The sequence below is a fragment of the Scyliorhinus torazame genome, chromosome 16 (genome assembly GCF_047496885.1).
Source record: "Scyliorhinus torazame isolate Kashiwa2021f chromosome 16, sScyTor2.1, whole genome shotgun sequence".
Lineage (NCBI taxonomy): Eukaryota > Metazoa > Chordata > Chondrichthyes > Carcharhiniformes > Scyliorhinidae > Scyliorhinus > Scyliorhinus torazame.
The window spans coordinates 88315395-88328584 of record NC_092722.1 but is presented as its reverse complement, the minus strand read 5'-3'; the positions used below and the strand labels follow the sequence as shown (position 1 = coordinate 88328584).

The 13190-nt window shown below is 50.2% G+C and overlaps 1 protein-coding gene across 1 annotated transcript in view; it reads left to right on the top strand.

Moving 5' to 3' along the window:
* Window positions 1-13045, top strand: part of LOC140392933 (complement C1r-A subcomponent-like) — a 270575-nt gene extending 257530 nt beyond the window's left edge. Inside the window, exon 11 of the mRNA XM_072478713.1 lies at window positions 6707-13045. Within this exon, the coding sequence (XP_072334814.1) occupies window positions 6707-7518 (812 nt within the window). The 3' untranslated portion in view covers window positions 7519-13045. The remainder of the gene's footprint in view (window positions 1-6706) is intronic.
* Window positions 13046-13190: the final 145 nt, after the last annotated feature.

The following is a 13190-nucleotide window of genomic DNA, read 5'->3' as shown; positions in this document are numbered from 1 at the left end:
CAGCGGGCATCCCTGTCTTGTTCCCCTATATAATCGGAAATACTCCGATCTGTGTCGACCTGTAACTACGCTTGCTGTCGGTGCCCCATAAAGTAGTCTAACCCAGCGAATAAATCCGTTCCTAAACCCAAACCTCCTTAACACTTCCCATAAATACTCCCACTCCACCCTATCAAATGCCTTCTCTGCGTCCATTGCCGCCACTATATCTGCCTCCTCCTCCACTGGGGGCATCATTATCACCCCTAATAGCCGTCGCACGTTAACATTCAATTGTCTCCCTTTTACGAACCCTGTCTGGTCTTCGTGCACCACCCCTGGGACACAGTCCTCTATCCTCGATGCCAGCACCTTTGCTAGCAGTTTGGCGTCCACGTTCAATAGTGAAATAGGTCTATAGGACGCACACTGCATCGGATCTTTGTCCCTCTTCAAAATTAGCGATATCGTCGCCTCAGACATTGTCGGGGGTAGTGTCCCCCCTTCCCTGGCATCATTGAACGTCCTCGCCAACAACGGGGCCAACAAGTCCACATATTTTCTGTAGAATTCCACCGGGAACCCGTCTGGCCCCGGGGCCTTCCCTGCTTGCATGCTTCCCAGTCTCTTAATAACCTCGTCCACCTCAATCGATGCCCCCAGGCCTGCCACCGCCTGCTCCTCCACTTTCGGGAACCTCAACTGGTCCAGGAACTGCCGCATCCCCTCCTCTCCCTCTGGGGGCTGAGACATATACAGTTCTTCATAAAAGGTCTTAAACACCTCATTTATCTTTCCTGCCCTTCGCACGGTGTCTCCCCTTTCATCCCTAATTCCTCCTATCTCCCTCGCTGCTACCCTCTTTCGCAGTTGGTGCGCCAACAGGCGACTAGCCTTTTCCCCATATTCATACCTCCTCCCCTGTGCCTTCCTCCACAGCACCTCCACCTTTCTGGTGGTCAGAAGGTCAAACTCGGTCTGGAGTCGTCTCCTCTCCCTGTACAGCTCCTCCTCCGGGGTCTCTGCAAATTCCCTGTCCACCCTTAAAATCTCCCCCAGTAATCTATCCCTTTCCTTGGCCTCTGTTTTCCTTTTGTGGGCCCCAATAGAAATCAGCTCTCCTCTGACCACCGCTTTTAGTGCTTCCCAGACCACTCCCACAGGGACCTCGCCGTCGTCATTGACCTCCAGGTATCTCTCGATACACCCCCTCACTCTTGCACACACTCCCTCATCCGCCATCAGTCCCACATCTAATCGCCAGAGTGTTCTCTGCTCCCTGTCCTCTCCTACTTCCAGGTCCACCCAATGTGGGGCATGATCCGAAACCGCTATGGCTGAGTATTCAGCTTCTTCCACCCTAGAGATCAACGACCTTCCTAAAACAAAAAAATCTATCCGGGAGTACACTTTATGGACGTGGGAGAAGAAGGAATACTCCCTAGCCCTGGGTCTAAGAAATCGCCATGGATCCACTCCCCCCATTTGGTCCATAAACCCCTTAAGTACCTTGGCCGCTGCCGGCCTTCATCCAGTCCTTGAGCTGGATCTATCTAGCCCCGGGTCCAGCACCGTATTGAAGTCCCCTCCTAAAATCAAATTTCCTGCCTCCAGGTCCGGAATACGCCCCAGCATCCGTCTCATGAACCCCGCATCGTCCCAATTTGGGGCATACACATTAACCAACACGACCTCCATTCCCTCCAGCCTACCACTCACCATTACATATCTACCTCCACTATCTGCTACGATGTTCTTTGCTTCAAATGCTACCCGTTTCCCCACCAAAATGGCCACCCCTCTGTTCTTTGCGTCCAGTCCTGAGTGGAACACCTGTCCCACCATCCTTTCCTTAGCCTAACTTGGTCCGCCACCTTTAGGTGCGTCTCTTGGAGCATAACCACGTCTGCCCTTAGTCCTTTCAAATGCGCGAGCGCTCGGGCCCTTTTTATCGGCCCATTCAGGCCTCTCACGTTCCACGTGATCAGCCTCACTGGGGGGCTACCTGACCGCTCCCGTGTCGACTAGCCATTACCTTCTCTAGGCCAGTCCCATATCCCGCCTCCGCGCTCCCGCTCGCTCCCCCAGCGTCGCATTCCGCCCCCGACCACCTTCTCTTTAGCCATTTACTTTTGGATTTCCGCAGCAGCAACCCAGTTGTCCCCTTCCCCCTCCTCCTCCCCCCCCCCCCCCCCCCCCCCCCCCGCTAGATCCCTATCTAGCTTGATTGCTCCCCCCATATCACTTCCGTAAGTCAGCTGACTTCAACTGACCCCGGCTACTCCTGCTCGCTCCTCGGCCCCCCCGGTGTGAGGGAACTCCCATCCGCCTTACGCCTGTTTTCCCGCCTTATTCTTCTGGCGCGGGAACATCCCTTTACCTGTCCCGCCTCTTATGGCGCAGCTCCCTTTCCCCTCCCCCTCTCCTTCCCCATTCTCTGACTATGTCCCGCCTCTCCCCCCTCACCGGCGCCCACATTTACCCAGTGTCCCCCCCCTTCCCTGTTTACTTCTCGATTAACTTTCACCATCCCATTAACAAAAACAATAATAACAACAATAACAGTTCCCTGCAGCATCAGTCTCTCAGTTCCGGTCCAGTTTCTCTTCATTGATGAAGGACCATGCTTCCTCCGCCGTCTCGAAATAATAGTGTCTCTCCTGATGCGTGACCCATAGTCTTGCCGGCTGCAGCATCCCGAACTTCACCTTCCTTTTGTGAAAAACCTCTTTGGCTCGGTTGAAGCTCGCCCTCCTTCTCGCCACCTCCGCACTCCAATCCTGGTATATCCGTACCACCGCATTCTCCCATCTGCTACTCCGCACCTTTTTAGCCCATCTCAGGACCTCTTCTCTGTCCTTAAGGCGGTAGAATCGCATGATTATCACCCTGGGTGGTTCTCCCGCTTTTAGTCTTCTCGCCGGGATCCGATTTGCCCACTCCACCTCCATGGGGCCCGCAGGGGCCTCAGCACCCATCAGTGAGCTCAGCATCGTACTTGCGTACGCTCCACAGTCCACTCCTTCCACACCCTCAGGGAGACCTAGTATCCTAAGGTTCTTCCTTCGCGCTCCATTTTCAAGGGCCTCAATCCTATCAGCACACTTTTTATGAAGTGCCTCGTGCATCTGAGTCTTAACCGCCAGGCCCAGGACCTCGTCCTCAATACCTGATACCTTCTGCTCCACCACGCAAAGTTCAGTCTCCTGGGTCTTTAAAGTCTCCTTAAGCCCCTCAATTGCCTGTAACAACGGGGTCATTTCCTCCTTCTTCAGCAGGTCCACGCACCGTCTCACCACCTCGTCCTGCTCAGGCCCCCATGTCACCTGTGGTTTCTCCGCCGCCATTTTGTTCCACTCCCTCTGACCTTCTGGTTGCAGATTCTTCGGGCTGCAGCCGCCGCCGCAGGTGTTTCCCTCCGTCTTTCCGGGGGGACTCCCTTCCCTCGCGCCTCGCACCGGGTTTTACGGCCGTCCAAGTCCCCGTTGGGGCTCTTAAAAGAGCCCGAAGTTCCGTCGGAGCTGGAGCCGCCGAAACGTGCGGCTAGCTCATCCCTGCCGCAACCGGAAGTCTCAAGGCTCTGCACCTTCAACACACCGTTTGGCAGTTACTGCTATAATCGCATGCCGTTTGGTATTGTCTCGGCATCGGGGATCTTCCATCGCATCATGGAGCAGATGATGGAGGGCATTGAAGGGGTTCAGGTGTACGTGGACGACATCATCATAGGGTCCACGACCCCTGAAGAGAATGTTTCCCGTCTCCAGCAGGTATTCCGCCGCGTCCATGCCAATGGCCTGAAGCTGAACAGGTCCAAATGTTGCTTTGGCATGTCGACACTCAAGTTCCTAGGTGACCAGATCTCTCAGCAGGGCGTGCGCCCGGACACAGACAAGGTCAAGGCCATCGAAACCATGAAGGTCCCTGAAGACAAGAAGGCAGTGCTGCGTTTCCTGGGCATGGTCAATTTTCTGGGCAAGTTCGCCCAAACCTGACCTCACACACCACGGCCCTACGAAACCTGGTGAAAAAGTCCACTGCCTTTGAGTGGAAGGCAGCAAATCAGGAAGAGTGGTTGGAGCTGAAAGCCAAGCTCACCACTGCACCCGTCCTGGCATTTTTCAACCCAAACAGGGAGACGAAGATCTGACAGATGCGAGCCAGGATGGCATGGGTGCGGTGCTGCTTCAACGCGATGACACTTCATCCTGGGCACCGATAGCCTACGCATCGAGGGTCATGACGCCCACCGAAACAAGGTATGCACAAATCGAGAAGGAATTCCTGGGTCTTCTCACTGGCATTCTCAGGTTTCGCGACTATGTCTACGGCCTGCCGACATTCACTGTCGAGACGGATCATAGACCTCTGGTCCACATTATCCACAAGGACCTGAACGACATGACGCCTCGGTTGCAGCGCATCCTCCTCAAACTCAGAAGATACGACTTTGACTTAGTGTACACGCCTGGCAAGGAGCTCATCATCGCTGATGCATTGTCCCACTCCATCACCTTGCCTAGTGACCCGCTGGAAATCATCCGGCAGATTGAATCACAGGAGCAGCTGTGTGCTAGCACCCTCCCAGCATCTGATGAGAAGGTGGTTCGTATCTGCGAGGAGACAGCCAAAGACCCCCTCTTGCAGCGAGTCATGCACCACCTCACCAATGGCTGGCAGAAAGGGCAGTGCCCTTAATTTTACAATGTAAAGGACGACCTGATGGTAACCTCCTCAAGCTGGACCGGATTGTCATTCCGCTCAGTCTCCAGAGCTTGGTGCTCCGTCAAATTCATGAGGGACACCTGGGCGTCGAGAAGTGCAGACGCAGAGCCAGGCAGGCTGTCTACTGGCCCGGTATTAGCCAGGACATCTCGAACATGGTCCTCAACCGTGTGACCTGTCAATGCTTCCAGCCAGCGCAGAGCAAGGAGACACTCCAACAGCATGAAATCGAGACCTCCCCGTGGTCCAAGGTTGGCATCGACCTCTTTCGTGCGAATGGTCGTGACTACGTGTTGATTATTGACTATTTCTCCAATTACCCTGAAGTCGTGAAGCTCTCAGACTTCACATCTCGGACCGTCATCAAGGCCTGTAAGGAGACGTTCTCCAGGCATGGTATCCCACTCACTGTCATGAGTGACAATGGTCCGTGCTTCAACAGCCACGAGTGGTCTATGTTTGCCAAGTCATACCATTTCAAACTTTTTAGGACTGAGTTTAGGAGGAACTTCTCCACCCAAAGGGTTGTGAATCTATGGAATTCCTTACCCAGTGAAGCAGTAGAGGCTCCTTCATTAAATGTTTTTAAGATAAAGATAGATAGTTTTTTGAAGAATAAAGGGATTAAGGGTTATGGTGTTCGGGCCGGAAAGTGGAGCTGAGTCCACAAAAGATCAGCCATGATCTCATTGAATGGCGGAGCAGGCTCGAGGGGCCAGGCTCCTGCTCCTAGTTCTTATGTTCTTATGTCACTTCCAGCCCACACAATCTGCAGTCCAATGGGAAGGTTGAAAAAGGGGTGCACATTGTGAAACAGCTCATCTGCAAGGCCACGGATTCTGCTTCTGACATCTACCTCACGCTGCTTGCGTACAGGGCGACCCCACTGTCCACTGGCATGTCGCCGGCTCCACTCCTGATGAACAGGGACCTGCGGACGACACTTCCAGCCATACGCTTGCCCAACCTGGATCACCTCCCGTTGCTGCAGAAGGTGCAGCAGCTCCGAAACCAGCAAAAGCAAGGCTATGATGCTCATGCCACCGATTTGCCCGTGTTATCCCAAGAGACACTGTCAGGATCAAGATACCGGATGGTGGCTGGTCAGCTCCACCTGTCGTTGTTCAACAGGCTGCGCCCCGCTCGTATGTTGTACGTATGGCTGATGGTTCTGTTGTGCGACGAAACAGACGGGCAAGGCGCAAAGTTGCCTGCCCGCATCGCTGTCTTCTCCGTTTCCATCCGTTGTTTTGCCACCTCCTGATACCTCGAACTACAAGGCCACCAGTCAGGCTTCCATCCCGCCTGTCAAGGCGCCGTCATCCCCACCACCACCTCTCCGGCGATCGACAAGGATCAGACCCAAGCCCCAGAGACTGGACTTATGAACATTTGTTTTGTTTGCTATGTTCTGTTTTCTCACATTAGACAGCTGCCTTCACATGTAAATACGTTCACATATGCCACCGCTTGTAAATATGTTAATATATGCTACCACATGTAAGTACATTCCCATATGCCAACAAAACATTTTTAAAAAGGGAAAGATGTCATGATATGCAGACATGCAGATAATGATATACAGACAGGCACAGACAGGCAGCTAATGAACACAGAGAACAGGACATGACCAATGAGCAGGCAGGACACTCAGGGGTGGTATCTCACTATAAAAGGCACGAGGCACTCACACTCCGCCTCGTTCCACTGATGAACATCTACAGAGTGAGTCAGGGTGTATGTACAGTATCACACCTCCAGCACGTGGCTAAGAGCTAGTCTGGTTCAGTCAGACAGAGTAACCACACTTCGGTTAGCAGAGAGTCGAACTCATAGAGAACTGTGCTAACTGTGCTACTGGTTCAATAAATCAGATTGAACTAACTTCAAGGTCAGGAGTATCTTTTGGTTAAAGCTGCATCCAGTTGCAGCCTGTATTATCCCAGAGTACATAACACATCAGCTCCCTCCACTAACCTCTCTTCCCCACTTTTTCTTCCAGTTTGTGGGAAACCAGACCACCCCGTCACCAAAGGGCGGGGTCGGATATTCGGAGGGGCCCCGGCACCTCAGGGAAGCTTCCCCTGGCAGGTCTACCTGAGGGGCCCCAGCGGTGGGCGCGCAGGGGGCATCTTGATCAGCGACCAATGGGTGATGACCGCTGCTCACGTCATCCAGCAGAAGAACACGGCCAGACCCTCTGAGGAGGAGATGAAAAGATTTAAGGTCTTCATGGGCAACAACTCCTTAACACAATTAGAAAATGATGGCAGTGTGCCAGTGGAGAGGATCCATATACACGAGGAGTACAGTGCAGACACCCACCAATACTTCAACGACCTGGCGCTGATTAAACTGGGCAGGAAGGTGAGGCTGACAAAGGGGGTGGTGCCCATCTGCCTGCCACCTGCCCACTCACCAGCCCTCTATCGCAACTCACTGCTGGGCTATGTGGCGGGCTGGGGAGTAACACAGAATCACAGCCTCCTAAACGAGCTCCATTACGTGGGGCTCCCCATCGCTGACCAGGACACCTGTGCCCGCACCATGGAACGGGCACAGGTCGGCAGCGGCAAGCCAGAGCTGCTGCTGGCCCCGGGCATGTTCTGCGCCGGCACAGGACTGGGAGTGACCGACTCGTGTCAGGGAGACAGCGGAGGAGCTTTTGCCGTGCACCAGCGGGGCGATGACACTTGGTACGCCACGGGCATCGTCTCCTGGGGTCTGGGCTGCGGGCGGGATGGCACCTACGGTGTCTACACCAGGGTGTCTGTGTATCGGGACTGGATAGACAGGGTCATGGCAACTGGCTGAGACCAAACTCACACTCACTAACACACACACACTCACACTCACTCACAAACACTCACAAACACTCACTCACACACACACTCACACATTCACACTCACTCACAAACACTCACTCACAATCACTCACAAACACTCACTCACAATCACTCACACTCACTAACTCACACACACACTTACACACACACTCCCATTCCCACATTCATGCTCACACATTTACACTCACTCACAAACACTCATTCGCTCACACACACTCACTCACACTCACTAACTCATACTCACTAACTCACACTCACTAACTCACACACACTCACTCATCTCACACACACACTCACACACGCTCACTCACACTCACTAACTCACACTCACTAACACACACTCACACGCACTCACTTACACACTCACTCACACTCACTAACTCATACTTACTAACTCACACTCACTAACTCACACACACACACTCACTCACACTTACTCACTAACACACACACTCTCATACACCCTCACTCACACACACTAACTCACACGCTCACACACTCTGTCGCTTTCACGCGCACACACTCTCACACACACTCTCTCAGTCTTTTTAACACACTCACTCACACTCACTTACGCACACTCTTGCATACACACTCTCTCAGTCTATTTTACACACTCACAGGCACTCACACACACCCACTGTTGCACACACTGCCGCACACATTCTCCCTCTGTCTCTTTCACACACACACGCACACTCACATACACTCACTCTCACACACACAATCGCTCACCACAAATGCACATACACACACTCATTCACACACACACTGACACTTACTCACACACATTCACACACACTAAATCAGAGTGTCCGAGTGTCGACACAGGATAGACAGGGTCATAACAACTGACTGAGACCAACCTCACCACTCGCTCACACACACACACTCTCTCATATTCTCACAAAGACACACACTCACTCTCACACTCGCTCACACACACAATCACTCACACTCACTCTCTCCTACTCTCTCTCACACACACACACTCACTCTCACACATAAGCTCACACACACAATCACTCTCACACTCATTCTCTCACACACACACACTCACTCTCACACTCACTGACATGCTCACATACACAATCACTCGCATTCACTCTCTCGATGTGGAGATGCCGGCGTTGGACTGGGGTGAGCACAGTAAGAAGTCTTACAACACCAGGTTAAAGTCCAACAGGTTTGTTTCAAATCACTAGCTTTCGGAGCACTGCTCCTTCTTCAGGTGAAATTCACTCTCTCATGCTCTCTCACACTCTCTCTCTCACACTCATTCACAAGCTCAGACACACAATCATTCTCAAACTCACTCTCTCATAGTCTCACATACACACACACTCACTCTCACACTCACCCACATGCTCACACATATTCACTCTCGCTCTCACACACTCACACACACACAGACACTCACTCTCACACTCGCTGTCACACTCACAAGCTCATGCTCACAGTCTCACACACACACGCTCACTCTCACACACTCCCATACTCACTCACACACACGTACACACACAGACACACAGGGTCTACAGCAGAGGGGCCGGTATCGGGACTAGGTAGACATGGTGATGGCAACTGACTGAGACCACACTCACACACACTAACTCACACTCACACACTCACAGTCCCCCACTGTCTCTCACACTCACTCAGGTACACACAGTCGCTCACACACATACTCCCTCACTCACACTTTCTCACATTGTCTCTCACACTGTCCCTCACACTCACACACACTCACTCACACACTCACAGTCACTCACTCACACTCTCTCTCACACTGTCTCTCACACACACACAAATATACTGTGACTCTGGTAACCTTTATCCTGTTTAACCCCCAGCTTTTTGCTCTGTTGATCCTGAACCAGTTTGATTCTAACTCTCCAAATTAGCCGCACACAATCGTGACCTTCAGCCCCTCTTGAAAATGAAAATAAAATGAAATGAATTGAAAATCGCTTATTGCCGCAAGTAGGCTTCAAAGAAGTTACTGTGAAAAGCCCCTAGTCGCAACATTCCGGCACCTGTTCAGGGAGGCCGGTACGGGAATTGAACCGTGCTGCTGGCCTGCCTGGGTCTGCTTCAAAAGCCAGCGATTTAGCCCAGTGTGCTAAACCAGCCCCTTCTCCATGCTGGTGTTTCCGCTGTCCCTCACACCAACCTCCTCCCATCCCATCTCCATCTCCATCAACATCTCCTCCAACACCTTTCTCCCTTAAATCAAACTGCCCTTAAAAAATCAAAGGTTCTGCCTCCACTGCCTCTTGAGGAAGAGTTCCAGATCCTCCCAACCCTGTGAAGGAAATTCTCCGCATCTGCATCTGAAATAGGTGGCCCCTTTATTTTTAAACCATGATCCCAAGTTCTAAATTCTCCCACAAGAGGAAATATCCTCTCCACATCCGCCCCATCAATACCCACCTCAGCATCTTATGTATCGATCAAGTTGCCTCTTACTCTTCAGACATAATTCTCCAATCTGTCCTCATCAGGCAAGCCGCCCATTCCTGGAATTACACCTTCTCCAAACTCTTTCTGACACATTTTCATCTTTCCTTAAAAACGGAGGCCAATAGATTGTCCAATAAGAGCCTCGATAGGACACTAATTCGACACTGAAGGCGAGGTCGTCTAGGAGCAGACACAGGGAAGAGAGACCTCCAAGAAACCTTAATGTGACTCTCGATATCAGACAGATTTCTGTGTGTTCATCTCTAATATTAGATCCAATCCGTTTCAGAAATAATTGTGAATGTTGAGAATTGTAAATTGCTTATTCCACTCCTACATTAAACACAACTTTATAGACGACTGATAAATCTTGTTGTTGGTGTCAATGGTCTCAACAATTGCTGGCTCCTTAGGTATTTAAAAACAATTTATAGCCCTCCCAATCTCGGAGTAAGCACCGTACTGTCGGAGGGTCAGTACTGAGGGAGCGATGCACTGTCAGAGGGTCAGTACTGAGGAAATGCTGCACTGTCAGAGGGTCAGTACTGAGGGAGCGATGCACTGTCATCGGGTCAGTACTGAGGGAGCGTTGCACTGTCAGAGGGTCAGTACTGAGGGAGCGTTGCACTGTCAGAGGGTCAGTACTGAGGAAATGCTGCACTGTCAGAGAGTCAGTACTGAGGGAGTGCCTCACTGTTGGAGGGTCAGTACTGAGGGAGTGCCTCACTGTCGGAGGGTCAGTACTGAGGGAGCGTTGCACTGCCATCGGGTCAGTACTGAGGGAATGCTGCACTGTCAGAGGATCAGTGCTGATAGAATGCTGTTCTGTCGGAGGGTCAATACTGAGGGAGCGCCGCACTGTCAGAGGGTCAGTACTGAGGGAGTGCTGTTCTGTCGGAGGGTCAATACTGAGGGAATGCTGTTCTGTCGGAGGGTCAATACTGAGGGAGTGCTGCACTGTCAGAGGGTCAGTACTGAGGGAGCACCGCACTGTCAGAGGGTCAGTATTGAGGGCGCACCGCACTGTCAGAGGGTCAGTACTGAGGGAGTACCGCACTGTCAGAGGGTCAGTACTGAGGGAGTACCGCACTGTCAGAGGGTCAGTACTGAGGGAGCGCCGCACTGTCAGAGGGTCAGTACTGAGGGAGTGCCGCACTGTCAGAGGGTCAGTACTGAGGGAATGCTGCACTGTCAGAGGATCAGTGCTGATAGAATGCTGTTCTGTCGGAGGGTCAATACTGAGGGAGCGCTGTTCTGTCGGAGGGTCAATACTGAGGGAGTGCTGCACTGTCAGAGGGTCAGTACTGAGGGAGCGCCGCACTGTCAGAGGGTCAGCACTGAGGGAGCGCCACACTGTCAGAGGGTGATAGAAATCAATTTTTCTGGTTAGCTATAGATGAGATAGATAAAAGGTTTAATTGAGAAATCATTAAGAGTAATTGACTAAATCATATTAACCATGAGAGTTAGAGAAGCTGACTAGCTGGGAATTAATCAGATAAGACTCTAAATTTTCACATTTTGCAAGTTGCTCGAGACGGGCCAGAGACCAAGGCCAGTGACAAAAGACTCCATTGAATGCAGATGCCTTCCCAGGCCTGTTTCCATGGTAACAGTCAGTCAGGATCATAATGACTTTTCGAAAACTGTGTTAATCGAATTAATATTAGAGGCATAATTGGCAAGCCAGGGTATGGAAAATTACACCAAAACATTTATCTCTTAAAGTGACAGACAGACAGTTTGGTTGAAGTGAGGGAATTATAAATTAGTCAAAGCCAATCACAGCTGTAAAGAAGGCGGAACGTTAAGATAATGATCTTCTTAAAAGTCACTTGTCGGGATGGAAAAATCCATTCCTGGAATCAACCTAATTTCTTTCTGAAACCTATGTCTTTGCTGCTTGCTTGTAGAGATCTACCATGCGGATCTAATGGCACTTGCGACACTAAAACTCAGTAGAAATTTGAGTTAAAACTTCTCGGGTGCAAATAGGAATTGTTTATTGCCTCGATTTGATTACAATTGAGAACCACTTAAATCTTATTCTCTAATAAGTCCGGCTAGCAAAAAGAACTTAATGAGAAGCAACTTGTACACAATTTAACTTTCAAAATAATACAGAAATGGTTTCTTGCTTACGGCAAAACAGCTTGCATTTACTTCAAGAGTTAGAGTGGAAAAGTGAAAGTATAGAGACAGCGAATAGTCTAGATCAAAGTATGGATGAGTCAGGAATAAAGATGGCCGTACGGACCCACACGGTTATACAAAATCCTATCAGTGTTTAGCCATCTATCTACATCTATCCTATGTAATCCTAATTGGTTTGGGTTAGAATCAAATGAGTTTGATTTGACGATTAGCTGTCTATCTTCAATGTGCAACATTAGTTTTAAATGTTTCATGTCTGCATACTTGTGCATGTTATGGAATGCGATTCTGTGCTGTTATCGCGACCAGCTTAAACTGGTCTTCTGCTGACTTAGCTGTTATCAATATTGTGAACAATGGTGCCTTCATATTACTATGTTGTTGCTATGGTGTTGCTATGTCCTTGATCTGCTAAATGGTACAGCACAAGTATAGTGTCAATCTGTCTTGCAGATATATTTGTTAGCGCAGTAAAAGTGCTGTTTTAATCTATAATGGAATTATGCTGTTTCATGCTGTTTTGTGTCTCTGTATGTTTTGAGATGGCCTGAAGTATGAGTGAATGTAAAATGGGTATTTAAAGATTGGGGCTTAATATTTATACTAAGTAGCTATCTTTTACCTATCAGGTGTATTAGAAAATAGTCGGTTTCTACATAGCCTTGACTAAATCGGCATTTTTATTTTGTTTATATCAATCAATAATTTTGTACTGTGTATCATGATTTGAAGAAATAACCACGATCTGTTATTGTATTTTAAACTCAACCACTGTATTCACCAAGGACTATCAATCTGACCTAAGTTTGTATTGTAACCAAAGGTTTACCAGTAGTCACTAAAGCTGACAATAAAGTTCAACAAAACTTTGCCAAAGAGCACAGCCTGAATTTCTGTTATTTGGGAATTAAGAAGGGATAACGCATATCCAGAGCTCCGAATAGACACAGAGGTCCATCAGAGGGTCAATACTGAGGGAATGCTGCACTGTCCGAGGGTCAGTACTGAGGGGATGCTGCACTG